Source organism: Amblyomma americanum, chromosome 1, assembly GCF_052857255.1.
Source record: "Amblyomma americanum isolate KBUSLIRL-KWMA chromosome 1, ASM5285725v1, whole genome shotgun sequence".
NCBI classification, from domain to species: domain Eukaryota; kingdom Metazoa; phylum Arthropoda; class Arachnida; order Ixodida; family Ixodidae; genus Amblyomma; species Amblyomma americanum.
Window position 1 is genome coordinate 87,372,348 of NC_135497.1, and position 18,145 is coordinate 87,390,492.

General features: G+C 46.2%; 2 protein-coding genes across 2 annotated transcripts in view; one reads left to right on the forward strand and one right to left on the reverse strand.

Moving 5' to 3' along the window:
- Positions 1-3,562: 3,562 nt before the first annotated feature.
- The window catches only part of LOC144113171 (uncharacterized), a 74,591-nt gene continuing 60,008 nt past the window's right edge, over positions 3,563-18,145 (forward strand). The window contains exon 1 of the mRNA XM_077646110.1: positions 3,563-3,643. The gene's annotated coding sequence lies outside the window, so the exon portion shown is untranslated. The remainder of the gene's footprint in view (positions 3,644-18,145) is intronic.
- LOC144113172 (natterin-4-like) overlaps positions 15,561-18,145 on the reverse strand; it is a 3,485-nt gene continuing 900 nt past the window's right edge. Inside the window, exons 2-3 of the mRNA XM_077646111.1 lie at positions 16,978-17,186; positions 15,561-15,859 (exon numbers count right to left, since the gene is read on the reverse strand). Of these exons, the coding sequence (XP_077502237.1) occupies positions 15,614-15,859; positions 16,978-17,175 (444 nt within the window). The 5' untranslated portion in view covers positions 17,176-17,186 and the 3' untranslated portion in view covers positions 15,561-15,613. The remainder of the gene's footprint in view (positions 15,860-16,977; positions 17,187-18,145) is intronic.

Here is an 18,145-nt window from a genome sequence, read left to right on the forward strand (position 1 = left end):
AAGTTGCATTGTTTTTGTTTTTTTTCCTAATGAAGAGAAAGCTGACAGACATCTTGAAAGCACCAAATTCAATTATATGTCAGTGCATCTTGCAGTGTGCTAATCGGCACGTAAGGTAAACTATTGAAGTTAACCTTTTACTCTGCATAAAGTAGTTCAAAGTTAAATATATATATGGTTTTCATATACGAATGAAAAGATAACTGATCATAATTAATCACAAACACAGCCGCTGCAGTGGCTCAGTGGTTATGGTGCTCGGCTGCTGACCGGAGCACCGTCGTGGCTGTGGCGGTCGCATTTCGATGGAGGTGAAATGCTAGAGGTCCGTGTGCTGTGCGATGTCAGTGCACGTAAAAGAAGCTAAGGGGGTTGAAAATTTTCCAGAGCCCTCCGCTGCGGCATCCCATAGCCTGAGTCGCTTTTGGACGTTAAACATGAACCATAACCAGAAGCACAATATTGATTTCTATGTGCCCCATCAACAGGGTGAAAAATGTTCCCCTGTGGAAAGATTCATACTGAGTGTTAGTGTGAAGTAACACATTACATCGCACTGCTGCGTGTAGCTTTATAGACCGTCATTGTTACATATGTATCAAGTTCAGTGCCCCTCTTGCTACTTTTGCTCTTCCATGCTCACCTTTACTGCTCTATATTCTTTTGCCGTGCTGGTTTCATTGATGTCATCGAGTGAAACCTTCAAAAATGTGACCTGGCCTCTGTGGTGATGCAGTGATGAAGCCATTCTGCTGCACGAACTATGTAACATGTTTGATTCCTTGTGAGAGGAGACTATTTTTGATGCAGACTAAGTACAAAAACTAAACTCTGCGCATATTATTTCAAATTACGTGAAACAACTTCAGGTAGTTGAAATAAATCCAAGGCACTGCACTATACCGTGCCTCATCACCGAGACTGGGTTGTCTTGGAATACACGATAACTTCATTATATTCTTGTCAGGTTTTACGTGCATTTTAATGCAGATGTGTCTGTTATGGCATTTTAATATGAAAAATCTGTTCTGCAGCCTAAGCGCTACTGAAAATTAAGCAGTAGTCACTGTACTCCCACGTTGTCATATTTTCAGAAATTGTGTAACAACAGGGGCACTCTAAGCAGCCTTCTACATTCTAAATTAGCTTTCTACTCCCGGTGGCCAAATAACACAAGTTTCTCATGCTTCATGCTAGTATTTGTAATTCTGGGTTGTCTTTCCAGAAAAGTATGTATTCAGTAACTAAATCTGTGTCATTAGGCCATATTGTAGGTTTATGAATACACAGAGACCCATGGAAATATATTTCGATTAATGCTAACAAAGAGAACTTTTTCTCAGGTCTTACAAGGCTATCTTAATTCATGTGGGAGCTGGCTCTTCATGAAAGGGAATCTGTCAGGCTGAAACCAGCTGATTTTTTGAACTGCAGTTGAATTGAAGTTTCTCTTGCAGCTTTTTCAGCAGACTAACAATCGTGCCGTGTTTTTGTTGCAGCACAGATAATATGCACGGTAGTCTGTCAGGTTTAAATGACTACTAGGAAGTTGCCCTGAGTCTGCAGTGTCCTCAACAGTCAGTCTGCTCTCACACAGGTGTACAGGTTCCGAATGGTGGCAGTCCCTCAGCAAAGAACCTAATAAACAGTGATTTCACTTTACTGCCCAAATGCTAAAGGTGTGAGGCATTGGCGCTTTCAACTGGGTGGTCATGCTCGTGCTGTGTGGCTCACTACGCAACTGCACATGGGAGCTTAGCAAAAGGAATTGTACATTCATTTTTAATGCGACAGCATTAGAGGTCCCATTCACAAGAAAGTGGGCATCCGTTCGTCCATGTCATGAAAAAGCAGGTGGCAGTGAAATTCAAATAATTTCAATGCAATTCCCACCGGCTCACCATGGAACTGCGCATCAGCTCATTGGGTGAGAGATATGACAGCGTCTTAAATAACTACCCGCAAAAATGAGCCTTATGGGAGCTCGGGAAGAGCAACCTGTGTCTCGCAAGCCCCATCGGTGGCTCTGTTTGAAACAGCCACCTGCCGAAGCACTGGAACATGGCTTAACCACTGCGCCAAGAGTGGTATGAGGACTCCTCACAATTTATGAACCTATGAAAGAAAAGGAGTTCATGCGCGGGAGAGATCTTGTGCTATTGAATTTCGCTCTTAAGGGCAGGTTATGCAGCGCCCAAGCTTTTTAAGCTTTTGGTCATGTTTTGGGGCTTAACATGCACCGTGGCCTTCCATCTCCCCTTGCGTCAGCTCGCCACCTTGTTCGAGTCAGCAAGGCAACATCGCCAAACCTTATGACAGTGAAACCTGCTATGCGCAAACAAAAGAATAAATTTAAGATAGTGCACACAGAGTTTTGCATTTGCAACCAAACTTGCCTTACATATGCACATATCTTACAGAAACCACCCGTTTTAAAAAAAATGATCTTGTCGTTATTTATAACAAAGGCCATATGCAACCAGGGTCCAACTACAAGTATCATTCAGGTTGCATGTGAATGCAACACTTATTATTCTGGTGGCAGAGTGGTTATGGCGCTCGGCTGCTGGCCCAAAAGACGCGGGTTCGATCCCGGTGGTAGCATTGGCGAAATTCTAGAGGCCCGTGTACTGTGCGATGTCAGTGCACGTTAAAGAACCCCAGGTGGCCGAAATCTCCGGAGCCCTTCACTACGGCGTCTCTCATAGCCTGAGTCGCTTTGGGACGTTAAACCCCCATAGACCCTAGACCAGACTTACTTCTATTCGTATGCAGATTGATATCACGGTGGCGTACAATGTCTTGAAAGCAAATGCATTTTGTCTGTGCTGGTAGAACGTTTTCGCGTGCATCTGTCGATCGAAGAATACAACGGTATGTGCCATGCGACCAAGGCAACAACAACGGTGTGCTGAAATTCAAAGACGCGCATATAGTTTCACTGGTGGTTCTGCTCAGTCTCGCTGTCATGAGTCCGAAAATGGAATAGTTCTTTAGAGAGAACCTCATCGAAGTATAAGGCCCTACAAGCTGTATATATAACTAGCATAGATCGCATTAGAGAGGTTTCCAATTCTGAACAAAATTGTGCAAAGTAAACGCACCGCGAGCCCGGCGTGACCGCGTGTGCTGCGGCATATGACACCTTCAGCATTCTTCCTTTCGAACCTGCACAGTGGCGGTGCCGTTGCTCGATTTCACCCCGCTACATCTTCCTTGGGCATAATACTATACACATCGCAGCCAGGCTGGCCAGGCAGACAGGTGCACACGCGGCACAAGCGAAAGCGAGCGCGCCACGCCCCAGTTCCGCATATCGCGCAAATCCGCCTTGTATCGCGCGTAGATGCCGCGATATGCGCAGCTGATGTAGGCGGCAGATTGCTGTTGAGAAGTTTTAATGCAGCATACCATTTTATTAACAATGCATTTCAGTTTGCGCAAAAACTGGTATCTCTAACAAACGTGAGCGCGTAATCGTTTTGTTTTGCTTGTTTTTTGTTTAATGACGTAACCGGAACTTCCGCTGCTGCAGCTTCGGCAGCTTCGGGTCTTTGGAAACGCGCGGCGTCCTCCGAGGCGCCCCAAGGCAACAGGTAGGAGCTACAGCTGGGCGACCGAACAAGCACCTACACAGCTGCATGTAAGCTTGAGCACGGTGGCTCTGCCTCTCTCTCCCGCGTCGACTCGCGCAGCATGTGGGGTTGTTACAAAGAAGATTCGAACCGTTGTCATAAAACATCATAGACACCTAATTTTTGTTGCCTGTTTTCTTCTTCAAAGAGATTTTTTTGGCATTACAATGCATGATTCACCACGTGATAATCGCCTGAGACTGCTGAACAATTTATAATTGAATTTCTGTTTTATACTGTTTCTGTTTCGTCAACTGAACGATGGCTGACACGTATGGATGTTTAGGTCACGTGAGCCATGAGTCGTTTGTTTTTATTCCAGTTTTATTCCAGCAGGGCAGTGAATTAAAACTACGTATCAGCGGTCTATGGATAACCTTATAAGCGTTCAAAAACTCAACTCCAATTTTTTTTTTATTATTTGGGGGACTTCGTTTCACCCAGAAACTTGAGCAGTCTACAGCTCGAAGTAGTGTCCGTTGGCCACATGGTGAAGTCTTCCTCCCTAGTCGCCGTCTACCCATTTCGCCACAGGAGCAACGTAAATTGCGGCTTTTAATTGTGCTATTACCCGTTCTCAGAAATACTCCCGTATTTTCGCACATGCGCAGAAGAGAAATTCGCGCGCCGGCCCAAGTCTGGTACGCGAAAGGGGATCTGTGCATGCGAAGCTAGAGGGCTCAATTCTCAGCAGTGGGTTGCGGCCACATCGCTACATTTCTTGCCCGTTGTGCCTATTAGATTAAGTGCACTTTATAAAGTCGTTCATCACTTCCGCAAGCAGCTGACGTACATAATCCACTCAGGAGTCAAAATCAGCAATCGTAGCTAATTCATGCATAAAGAAGCACGACACGTGATTGACACAAGAATGAACTTTAATTTGCGTAGTGGTACCAAGTTAGAAGGTGCGAAAAAAAAAAGTGGGGGCTAAAGGCCGTTACAGTTGCCGAGCTCTGCCTCTTGCTTCATTGGGAAATGAAGGCTATGTGCTTTATTTCTGGCATTAGCTCTGATCTTGGATCTTTAGTGGTGCGTTCATTTGAGCTTTATGTCATGCTCTGCTTCAATTGCAAGTCTTTCCGTTGCCCAGCTTCATTCCAAAATAGTGTGCGAGAGCCATGAGAAGTACAGCACATGTCAGTACTACCCATGGTGGAATCACCAGCTGGTGAGGTTCCCGTCGCCCCTGCCTAGATTCTCGCCGGCTCCACTCTGCCTGCTCGAATCCTCGCATGGCGGTGTCGATCCACGAAGGCTGCTCGAAAAGCGTCTGTGTCGACACACTTGGTCCTGCACAGCCGCCGTTTGCATCCGCCTGCGTGGAGAAGTCCCTCTTTTTCGGTGCTGCAGCGGACCCGTCGCGACTTCCCAGTGCCGGGCTGCGGTCTCGCTTCTCCGAGGATGAGCTGTAGTCCATGTAGGACCTTGGCTTCCACTTCACTGTTCCGTGCTGTCGAGTTTGAACCGACATAAGCTGAACTGCATCGGTCCGCAAAGGTCTACGAAGCCGAGCGAATCCGCTTGTTCGCCCGCGAGCAGACTCCAAGAAATCTGTGGAGCCAGGAGTAGTTTCCAGGAGCCCGGGAATGTGCGACTTGTTAACTTTGACTTTAGAACGGGCACCACTCATCTGCTGCTGCGCTTCATCTGTGTCTCCGAGCTGGAGCTTTTCTGTAGCGGACGTGCTTTGCAAAGTCACATTAAGTTGGTCGCCCTCCACAGAGTTTACAAGCTGAGGTACCTTGCAAGCAATTCCGTGCATTGGGGGAGCAGTTCTCGTGCCGTCTATTGACGCCCGCACGGTCATGATGGCAAGTGCTGCTTCGACGTTTTGACCAGCGAGCGTTAGGCTATCCGCTTGAGCTCCAGCTTCCTCCAGCAGGCAGGTCTCCTTTACTTGGACTGCTCGATTCGATCCGTGTGGAAGAGTTGAAATTTCTGGAAGGCGGCCGTTTGCTGTGGGTGGCACCGTGACAGAATGAAGCACAAAATCAGGAACTGAGTTCTCGCAGTTTCCGGTCTTTTCTTGGCGGCTAAGACATCTCAGAGCCTGTGGTGTAAGCTGTAGTGCTTTGTCTGGTATTTTAGGCCCGTCTTTTCCGCAGATAACATTTTTCGGAAGCGCCGGCGTCACATCCTCCTCTTGATCCTGTGTCTTAATGCTAGCTTTTTCGCGGCTGAAATGCCTCGCAGAGTATGGTGTCACGTCCAGCTCTTCATTCAACGCCTTGAACTTGTCTTTATCGCAGATGAGATCTTTAGGGAGCATTGGCATCGCATCCTTATCTTCATCCGGTGTCTTAATGCTGGCTTTCTCGCGGCTGAGGTATCTCGGAGGGTATGGTGTTCCATCAAGCTCTTCATCCGATGCTTTAAGCTTGTCCTCTTCACGGATGAGGTATTTCTGGAGGATCGGTGTAGCTCCATTATCTCCATCTGGTGTGTTAATCCTGGCCTTTTCGCGGCTGAAATATCTCGGAAGGCATGGTGTCACATTTAGATCCTCATCCGATGCTTTAAGCGTGTCCTCTTCGCGGAAGAGGTATTTCTGGAGGATTGGTGTAGCACCATTCTCTCCATCTGGTGTGTTAATCCTGGCCTTTTCGCGGCTGAAATGTCTCGGAAGGCATGGTGTCACATTTAGATCTTCATCCGATGCTTTAAGCGTGTCCTCTTCGCGGAAGAGGTATTTCTGGAGGATTGGTGTAGCACCATTCTCTCCATCTGGTGTGTTAATCCTGGCCTTTTCGCGGCTGAAATGTCTCGGAAGGCATGGTGTCACATTTAGATCTTCATCCGATGCTTTAAGCGTGTCCTCTTCGCGGAAGAGGTATTTCTGGAGGATTGGTGTAGCACCATTCTCTCCATCTGGTGTGTTAATCCTGGCCTTTTCGCGGCTGAAATGTCTCGGAAGGATTGGTGTCACATTTAGATCTTCTTCCGATGCTTTAAGCGTGTCCTCTTCGCGGAAGAGGTATTTCTGGAGGATCGGTGTGCTAGTCCTGGCCTTTTCGCGACTGAAATGTCTCGGAAGGCATGGTGCCACATCTAGATCTTCATCCGATGCTTTAAGCGTGTCCTCTTCGCGGAAGAGGTATTTCTGGAGGATCGGTGTAGCGCCATCCTTTTCATCCGGTGTGCTAATCCTGGCCTTTTCGCGGCTGAAATGTCTCGGAAGGCATGGTGTCGCATCTATATCTTCATCCGATTCTTTTAATGTGTCCTCTTCTGGGAAGAGGTATTTCTGGAGGCTCGGTGCCACACTGTTCTCTTCATCCGGAGCATTAATCCTGTATTTTTGGCGGTTAACACTTCTTAAGGGGAATGGTGTCACACCTACCTCTTCAACCTGCGTTTTGGGCTTGTCCTTTTCTCGTATGAGGTATTTCGAGGGCATAGGTGTTCGATATGCCTCTGCATCAGGTGATTTAGGATTTTCTTTTTCTCGGTTCATATACCTTGGAGGATGTGGCGCCATATCTAGCTCTTCATCTGATGTTTCAGGCTTTGCTCTTTCTCGACTAAGACATTTCAGGAGGATTGGTGTCACATCCTTCACTTCCTCACGTGCGTTAATGCCAGATTTTTTGCGGCTGATAGACCTCGATGGGAATGGCGTCGCATCTAGCCCTTCATCCGAAGCTTTAGGCTTGTCTTTTTCGCGGCTTACATATCTTTGAGGGCAGGGTGTCACATCTACCTCTTCTTCCTGTGTTTTCAGATTGTCCTCTTTGCGGATGAGACACTTCAGAACGATTGGTGTTTCATCCTTCTCTTCATCCGGTGTGTTGACCACGGCTTTTTCACGGCTGAGATTTCTCGAAGAGTGTGGTTCCTCGTCAAGCTCTTTATCCGATGCTTTAAGCTTGTCTTTTTCGTGGCTGAGATGTTTCTGCAGGACCGGTGCCACACCGTCCTCTTCAGTCGATGAGTTAACCTTGGCTTTATCGCAGCGGAGATGCCTTTGAGGGTGTGGTGCCGCATCTAGCTCTTCATCCGGCGTTTTAAGCTTGTCTTTTTCGTGGATGAGATTTTTCAGGAGGATAGGCGTCATATCCTTGTCTTCGTCCGGTGTGTTAATGCTGGCTTTTTCGCGGCTGAGATACCTTGGAGCGCATGGTGTCACATCCAGCTCTTCATCCGGTGCTTTAAGCATGTCTTTTTCGCGACTGAGATACTTCTGGAGAATCGGTGTGGCACCAATCTCTTCATCTGGTGTGTTAATCATGGCTTTTTCGCGGCTGGCATGTCCTGGAGGGAATGACGCCGCATACATCTCTTCATCCAGTGTTTTTAGCTTGTCCTTTTCGCGAATTGGATATTTTGGGAGGATTAGTGTCCCGCCCTTCTCTTGATCCGGTGTGTTAATCCTGTTTTTTTCGTGATTGGGATGCCTCGGAGGGAGTGCTGTCTCTCCATGCGGTGATTTAGGCTTGTCTTCCTCGCGTATGTGGTCGCTCGACAAGATTGGTGTCTCTTCGTCGGGTGTCTTAATGCTGCCAATTTCCTGGTTGATACGCCTCGAAGGAGTCGTTACATCTGCTTCTACATGCTGTTTGCTAATCCTGTCTTTTTCGCGAACAGGACATCTGGGCGGGTATGGCGCCGTCTCTTTCTTTGCGTCCGATGCATTAAACTTGCCCTTTTCGCTATTATGATTCCTCGGAGGGCATCGGGATACGTCCAGCTCTTCACGCGGCGTCCTCGGCCTGTTTTTTTCTTGCTTGACCTCGTTACCGACAAGAGCGCTAACGGACCGGTTCTTACTTGCGTCTGTGGTGCTGCTAGTTGCTTCCGATGAGTCTTCATGAACCGGCTTTCTCTCCTGTTCGATTTTTCCGTGATCCTTGTTTGAGGCGGTCGAGCGCAGTGGCTTAGGAACTTCCGACTGTAGTGGAGGACCCTCGTCTTCCTCCATAATGACGCTGGGGGTTTTTGTGCGCGCCCTGCGCCCCGCATCGCTTCCCGTCGTGCACAGTTTCCACAACTTTGAATGCTGGATGGTAGGCCGGGCTTTGCATTCAGATGATACTTTGGTCAGCTGCGTCGCGTTGTTCGAACTGGCCAGGTCTCCAACGCCTTTGTCACCCACCGCCTCGGGGCGTGCCGCCGCAGAGCTCTGCGCTGCTCGAACAGTTGATTTGTGGGAAGGATTGCGGATGACTAGGTCCTTCGAGCCGTCCTCCAAGGTAACAGTCGGAGGGGCGGGCTCTGCGGATGCCGTCGAGATTCCCGAGACAACGGAACATTGGGACGGCGAACTAGCCGACTTTCGTCGGCTTTTGCGAGTGAAGTAATAGTGGAAGACTTGCTTCACTTTCTTTGGAGACTTCTTAGGCTGTTCGACGGTGGCAGGTTGTGATGATGGCTCAGTCACTGCTGCCCTTTCGTTGCTGGCGGCGGCCTTACTGGCCCTCTCCTTCAAGCGACCACCAAGTATTGACGGAATGTACCGCCCTTGCGAGGATGGTCGCCGACGGTCTTCCATCTCTGTCACGACGTCTCCCGGCCGGGTCCGGGCAGAAAGGCGCCGCTTCTGCTGATCGAACGGCCGTTCAACCTCGAGCGTGCGGGCTTCTGCTTTCTCTTCGCTCGTGGCACGTGCCCGCAGCGGCGCATTGGCTTGAAAGACGTAGAAGTAACGAGAACATAATTTTAAAAAAGAACAGTGTTCCATTAAGCGATTTCCGGCAGTAGTCTGCAGTGAATTCTGGTCAGGAAAAGCGGGAAATCCCTGGAACCGCATGCATAACAAGGACGCTTCCATAAACGGTACGCTAAGATGTCAGCAATTGCGCCTCGTTCGCCGTGAGTGCCATTTGGCGCGGTATGAGGAAGTAGAAGGAAAGCAGAGCCAAACTCAGTCCAGTACTATGCGAGAAATTTGCCCTCAGCGCGTTGCTATCTTCGGATTTTCGGTGTATTTTGTTTCTTTTTAAATAGTCATGTTATCTGTGGTTTGAAATGTCACGGAGCTGAACCGCAAATGAACTTACTTAAAACGGTAAGGAAAGTAAAAGTAGTACGGGTTTAACGTGGTTAAACCGAGTACACGTGTGAAAGCAGGGGACACTTAAGCTCCGCCTTAAGGGCTCTATAGTGCCCATATATGCACAGTTGGTCATTTTCTACTTCGCGTTCATAGATGACGGCGAGTCCTCATACCACTGCCAGCACAGTAACGCAGCGGGTTAAGCGATGCGCCAACTGCACTGGCAGGTGGCTGCTCTTGTCAGCCACCGGTGGGGATTGTGCGACCCATGTTTCTCTCCCGACTAAGACAAGGCACACAAGACAAGACGAGATAATATTCTTGCTCGGGGTTGGTATACGTCTGCAATAGTGTGGTCGCATTAAGATGAAGGTCTGTGTATGGTTGTTATGGGCCACGAGAATTGAAAAAAAAAGCCATTGTGGAGCACTTTGGCTATATGCTCTTAACATACGATCAGTAAAGCATAAAGAATCTGAACTTGGCCTCTTTTTTCAACAACACGATAACATGTTTAATGTGATAATGCTCACAGAAACATGGAGCACAGATGATACGAATGTTTTTCGTTTACCTTCCTACCAGACGTTTTACTTAAATAGGGCAACTGGTCGCGGTGGTGGAGTGTGCCTCTTGGTAAAATATGATTTCCCATGTGAACTACTCGAAACTTTCTGTACAAGTACAGGTGACTGTGAATTTATGGCACTGAAATTGCAAAACACTGTACTTGCCGTTGGTTATCGACCTCCGAATGGGGTGGTGGCATCGTTCTTAGATTACTTAGAAAATGTTTTTGAATTTGTAAACAATTCTCACTTTGACATTATTTTTGGTGGCGACGTGAATATAAACATGTTAAGCAATGATTCCTCCAAACTGAAACTGGATGTTCTGCTGAGGGCGCATAGTCTCACAAATGTCATAAATCTCCCAACAAGAGTGACACTAAATACATCAACATTAATAGATATTTTTGTTACAAATATAACTCCGGAGAGAATCAGAGCAGGCGTTATTGTGGCTGAGCTGAGTGATCATTTGCCTATTTTTTTGTGCTGTACCAAAAAGGTCAACACAAAGAAAAACGTGCCTGCAAGCTTAATACAACGTGTGTCACAAAAAAATCTTTCCACATTTCTGGAAAAAGTTTCACTGGCATCATGGGATAGTGTGTACAAAAAAACTGATGCTAGCGCAGCTTACGAAGAACTGCTTAATATTCTTAAACCTATATACGCAGATTGTTTCCCTTTTGTGCGATTGAAAGTAAACACAAAAATCCGCAAACCGTGGATAACACCCGACCTGGCAGCGAAAATACGTGAGAAAAATACAATGTTCAGCAGGTTTATCAAGAGCAAGGATCCAGACGCGTTGAAGCAGTTTAGAACTTGCCGTAATCGTTTAGATAAAGAGCTGAAAAGGGCACGAAAACAGCATTTTAACAACTTATTCACCTCTCTTTCTGGACGCACACATGCTCTGTGGAAAAACCTGCGCTCAGTATTAAACTATAATGTTAAGAATGACTCAGTTCGTGAAATAAAATACAATGGTACCGTGCTGTCAGGCAAAGCCTTAGCCAATGCCTTCAATAGCCACATTGTAAATACTGCCGCTCAAATAACAGTGAATATTAATCTAGACAATGTTCACTACAATAATGGCTCAGTGAAGTGACGGAAGTAATAAAAAGTCTTAATAACAGCAGCGCTATTGATGTTGATGGCATGCAAGTGAAACCTTTGAAACACGTCATCTGTGTCCTTGCTCCCTGCATAAATTACGTTTTCAATTTATGCCTTGAACAAGCGGTATTTCCACACCAAATGCAAGTTGCACGTGTGAAGGTATTGTACAAGAAAGGTGATAAGAATGATATGGGGAATTACAGGCCTGTTTCCATACTACCTGTCCTATCAAAGGCATTCGAAAAAATCATTCTCAAGCGATTTTCGAAATTTGAAGAGAAACATAACCTCATAGTTGATTGCCAGTATGGATTCCGAAAGGGTAGTTAGCACCGAGTCGGCACTTCTTGCCCAAAAAGAGTATATTTTAGACCACATTGAACAAGAAAACGTAATATTAGGCATATTTATAGATTTTTCAAGAGCCTTTGACCTCATAAATCATCAGATACTGATCACAAAGCTAGAAAGATATGGCTTTCGGGGTGTGGCTGCGGCGTTAATCCGATCATATTTAACCAATAGGAAGCAAATTGTAGATATAGAGGGATTTTGTTCGGATTCACTAGCAGTTATCTGTGGCGTGCCGCAAGGCAGTATTTTGGGGCCATTCCTTTTTAATCTCTACGTGAATGACAGTGAATGACATAGTAAGCGTAACCCCATCCACAAAATTTGTCATTTACGCAGATGATACGAGTCTATTCTTTTCAGCAAATGATCCTGATCAATTAATTCGCCATGCGAATGAAAGCCTAGCCAAGCTAGAGAAATGGACTGAAGAAAACCTTTTAAAAATAAACATACAAAAAACAAAGGCAGTTCTATTTCACGCCAGAAATAAAACTATAACAACTAGCCACAGTGTTTTGCTCAAATCAACCCCAGTTGAAATAGTGCCTTGGATTAAAACATTAGGTGTTACGTTTCATGAGAACTTATCTTGGGATGCACATATTAACTGCTTAACCAAAAAACTTTCTCTAGTAGTCGGCCTCATATATCGAAATGCAAGTGTACTACCGCGTAATGTAACGATAATGCTGTATAATACCTTGTTTTGTTCAAGACTTAATTATTGCCATTTAGTTTGGGCCTCTACGACGCAAAACAATATACACAAAATTCATATTCTGCAAAAAAAGTTTCTACGTGCCGTTGCAAGTGTCCCCATGTGCTATCCCTCGGAACCATTATTTCACATGTATAACGTGATGCCTGTTACGAAGATTTATGGTTATCGTCTGTGCAAACAATACAAACAAGAGATAAAAAATGGTACTTGTTTCTTGCGTCAGATAGCCAACATAAGTAGTCATCCTAAAGCATACAACACGCGAAATTTTGAGAGGTGGAAAGTTGAAACATGTAGGACAACATATGGATTACAAATGTTAAAAAACCGGTTACCAAGGCTTTTAAATACGTTGCATAAGGAAAACATACAACCCGAAAATATTACTTTCAAGAAACTTCGCCACTACTTTACGAACTAAAAATAAGAACAACAAAATAGTCTCACAATATTCTATCTCAAAGCGTCACTTTCATTTTGCTATGTTGTCTATATATCTCCGGCAATGAGATTTGTTGAAAGTGTGTGCCCTCTTGTCGCAGTCAGGTTTTCGTGGAAACTTCCTTTTTTCAATGTATAGCTTTTGTTTGCGGTTTCACACTTTCATGCATTTGTTTTGTGGTTGCTGACCGCTACCTGTAGTTGCCAGTGTGGGGGCCTGCGGCCTTGTCAAGCTGCCTTAATGACAGCTTTTTCTGTTGGCCTCCGGCATCATGTACGTGTGATGCAAATAAAGTTATTATTATTATTATTATGCAGTGTACAGACGGGTTTCCTAAATTCCTGTCTTTAATGGATAAAAAATTAGCGCACATGAGGAGTTCACAAGTCCGAAAGACAGGATAACGCGCTACAGAGACGCTTTACGGGGGCATAGGAGGGATGTGATTACCAATTTTTTACCTGAAGGAATGAACCATCAGCTAGCCTAGCAGAAGTTTAAACAGCGCATTTTTCTAATTGTTCAGAGTGCAAGGTTGTGGCAGCTCGTATGAGGAGGCTTGTATACATCAATGGTTACTCGGAAGCCAGAAGGTTCTGCCTTTTATAACGTGGATGGGCGTTTCCGTTTGAAGCTGGACAAGTTGAATTCGTATATGAAATGAAATTAAAGGTGCGGAAATTGATAAACAATAGCTTTCGGGATTTCTTTTGATAATTATGTGCTATGGGCTAGGGGAGATAGTCGCCTTCTAACAAGCTCGTGAAACGTAAACCCATGATGCGACGATTTGTTGCAGTTTCGGAGCAGAACGAAGAAAATGAGCTGAGCTCAAGGCGTTAATGGCCTTTGAGTAAGTTACCATGGCCAGTATAGGCAAGAAATCACCGCGACGTCGAAGAGCAACTTGCTGATAAGGGCCATGAACGGTGTGCCGAGTAGTGGCCAGAGCTTCAAGTAGCGCATTTGAGGGAGTCCAATTTCGGGGCTTCCATTAGACTTCATGGATTGAGTACCTCTGTATAGGATCTGTAAGTTTTTTTATGCTGGAGGGTTACTAGAGTCTTTGTAATGCGAAAACATTATATAGCTCAGTTGTGTCCGCAGAACTTGTCCGCAAAACGTGTCCGCACGATGACGTCACGCCAGATGAATGAATGTGTAAACGTTTAATGATAATTAGAAATAAATTAATGATTGGTGTAATATGTCGCGATGAACTATGATGACGTCACGCCGTTAATTAGTAAGTGATTAATGAATTAAATAGTGTAATTAGGAATCTAATTAATCAGTAAAATTAAAACTCACGAAATGAAAAGTGATGACGCCATCACTAATTTGTGAGACTAATTAAGCGACGAACTTAGTGGGTCCCTTGACAATATAATTTGCAAAAATTGAAAGTCACGTGTTAAGGCGATTACGTCATACAATACTCACGAGACATGACCGGAAAAAATGAGTCACGGTGTCAAGGGCTCAAGGTAATGACGTCACACCAAAGTCACGTGACAAGATGACGCAAAATTTAGAGCGATGACGTCACACCCGGGCTGAGTAACAATCGCTGCCACGCGCAGACAGGAGAGAGTAAAAATGACGGAAAGAGACGCGCGGCGCAAAACCGCGTCCGCCGAAGTGACGACGCTTGTTTGAGCAACATGAACATATAGCTGGTGCAGACGAAATCCCAGCGATGTCGTCACTGGTTGACCTCAGTGTGGTGAAAGTATTCCCGAATGCACTCACAAAAATTTTATGCAACCGTTCGTCGTACAGCATTCCGGGTGGTGTCATAGCATTTCTCTTTGCATGTAGCTTACATGTTTTAGTCAAGTTGGAGTCTAGCTTGCGACAGTGGTTCGGACCAATAACATATGCGTCTCAAATTGCATGTTTTCTGAGAGTACATTTTCTCTTAAGGCGTGGTTTAGGTGTTCAGTGAGATGTAGAGATGTGAAGTTGGAGGTTAGCTTGCAACAGGGGTTCGGACCGATGACATATGCACCTTCAGTTGCATGCTTTAAGGCGCGGTTGAGGTGTACACCGAGATGAGAGGCGTTCGCTCATCGCAACGGCTCGAGATTGGCTAGCGCTTTCGCTTGATCACCGCGATGTCGAGATGTGAGAGCTACTGCGCCCTTTCCTTTCCTCAAAAAACTCTCCAAAAACACATGCTTTCGCATTCCTCCACGTAAGCAGGCTTAAGTGCCCTCCTAATTTTGAAGGGGAAATAATGGGGCCATAGTGAAGGCTTTCAGAAACTCCTATGGAAGCGACGCGTCAATTCTAGAGGACCGGACTACCGCTTCCAGCGTTCAGCCGTGGTTATGGCCTGTAGGTGCTCCCTGGAGGAGTGGTGGGGCTGACCCGTGGTAGTCGCAAGAGGGGGGCAAGTGGAATTCTTTGTCTTGCACTCGACATGACTGGGTTGATGACAGATCAGTACTGCGAACATGTCTTTCGATAAAATCGTCCCCCCCCCCCTCCCCCGGTCATATTCGGAATATTGTGTATCCGTGTGCATACAAAACGAAAAAAAACTGTCACGGTCCAGCGATGGAACCGATTTACTTACTTTCTTGTTGGTTTTATCTCGTGCTTTACTAAATTGCAGCGTTGGATGAGCGTAACGATCTTCATAAATGTGCTGTGCAGCTCGTTTCCCAAAACTTGCTCACAAGCAAGGATCTCACCATTAATACCACGTCAACACTTCTCTGTCATAAAATACATTTATGAAGGCCAGTGGCGCCGTCTAGCGTCCTCTCAGCGCGCGCCGGCGTTCACCAAGACCTCGTAGCCATTGTAGCGATGTTCGCGGTGGTAGTAAGGGATGTAAAGCAACCCCTGAGACGGGTGCACTTTGCCGCAGGTCACCGTGCCCTCGTGGCGAGTGCGGCCGATGTAGAGCGTTTCGCCGGCGGCGGATTTGCCGCCTGGGATAGCTTCGTCCGGCACATGGCCATCGCAACTCGGGATCCACTTCAGTTCAGCGCCGTCGTTGACGAGAATCTGCAAAAAGGAGGCACGAAGTCATCGCGGGCAGGACCGCCTATCGGACCCTTTTCTGAGAATAAAAAACCGAGATCTAGATCTGCCAGGCCTAAACGCTTCGAATGGAAATGAACAGGACTCAAGAATATGTATCTTGTTCGCAAAAGAGCAGCTCTGCGCTTATATTTTTACTGTGCTTTTCCCAATGAAAATTGGCTCACAAACAGACAAAGCAATAATGAAATTTTCGTGCTGTTTTTTTTTTCTGGCTGAAAACGATGCGCGTAGGAACGACAGAACTGGAGGAGATATGCCCCACTGGGCTTTAATTAATTTATAACAGTCCCCTGCTTCCCTCCAAGAGTTCTGGTTTAGGTTTCCGCGGGTTGTGTCGTAAAAAGGCTATTACAGAGGGCCTCCACAATTCACGTGCGCCCACCGAGCAGTGACGCATTCTAAACACGAACAGTTATGTGCATGTCATGTTCACTTCTTGTGTGCGAGGCCCGCACATTCCGTATGCAGGGCCATTGCTGATGGCCTGGACTGGCTTATCTAGAGCGCTGGAGCGACGCCCTGCGGAACAAATAAATCAGAATTATTTGTATTAGGGGCACAGTGTTCGAGCTTACTTAGCTTTAGTTACGTATGTATTTGCGGCTGCGCTAAAGCGCGATCACTGTATGTGAAAACGAGTACCAAGCTGCTTTATTTTTTTTTGTTTCCTTTGCACCGCAGAGCACCGCTTGATCTTCCTATAGAGAAGGCTGCTCATGGGTGCACAGGATCGTCCACTGCTAGAGTCAACACAGGAGCGAGTGACCGACTTAGATAACAGCTACAAAGAACACCACACGAAGGTCACGTGCACATTATTGCGAGCGTGAAAAAAGCGCATGGAACCACGAATGATCTCCACGCTGCCAGAGCCCGCTCATTAGTTCGCGAATACTCAACATTTACTGACTGATTTGTGTTTTTAAATAAAGCGTTTTGCTACTGCTATTATTACTCAACATATCCACGGCGTATTCAATCACTCTAGTAGTACACGGCCGTGTAATTATGAGGCATGGTTGGGGCGGGCATGAAAGGTTGCACGATATGATTTCGAAGACCAGAGGAGGTGCCCTTACTTCGTAATGTTGGTACTTGTGTTCGCTGTTGTTGCAAGGAACGTAGCAGCACTGCAGAGAACGGACCACCTTGCCTGGGAGCAGGCCGCCGTTGTGCCAAGCACGTCCCACGTACAGGTCCTCGCCTTTGGCGTTGCCGCCCACGACCGCGTTGTGCGGTATGTTGTCCGCGTAGCAACAGGCCCAACGTACGGACATATTGTGGTATGCTGTAAGGCAGACTTAATGTGAGTCATTGAGCAGATTCGAGAACTATTGGTTTTGCGGTAGAGCAGCTGCTATAAAAAAATTTGAGGCCATGCGTGATTTTGAAGCGGGCTGTTGTAAAACAGCCAATAAGACACCATGGACATTGCGCATTTTTCGGGATGCTAAGTCTGTTGTAAGTCCTTGTTTCTTCTTTGCGCCCATCCCAGTGGGATGGGCGCACCGCACTATTCGCGGACAAAGCACGCATGTGACTGAGGCTCCAGGTGCTTCAGACCAGTGTCAGAATGAACAGTAACGAGTATCGCGAATTGCAATATCTCGCACTGTGTGCTTGTGTCTGAAAGCAATTCAGCCTCGCCAGTTTTCCAATAGTTCTTGAAAACGTCAGTTCGTAACGCCATTCATTGTCCCGGAACAGAGTTGGTGCTAATGAAGCGCTATAAAGTGCGCTTGGCACTTGAACATCCAGATTCGAGGCGGCGTGTCGCGGTAAGAGCTCTTGTATTCTTGTTAATTCTTTCCTTACTGCGGGAAAACAGACAATTTCAGGGTTGTGGGCGTAAAAAATTTTTTTCTCCCATTAGTATAAAACTTTTTTGTTACTGCTGCACATCAGAGTATAGCTAAATGAATTCCCTTTCCAATGATGCGAAGAAATAAATCAGAATATGTGTTACTTGGGAAAGAAAAATATCTTTGGCTGGCAAAATTTGAGAGACTATAGCGCAAAGAGTAAAAAAAAATATTAAACATATCCCAGCCGGGAAATAGGAGAATAAAAACAGAATATACGTTTTGTACGTTACTACGCCAATGGCGAGTATTGAAAGTTACAGAATTCTCCATGCTAGCCCTTCCAGTCAGCAAAAAAAAAAAATCAACTGCTCGCACGTGGCGCTTTGGGTTACTTCCGCAGTGCAGTGCCTAGGTGGACCCGGGACACTGTGCGATCTCGCCG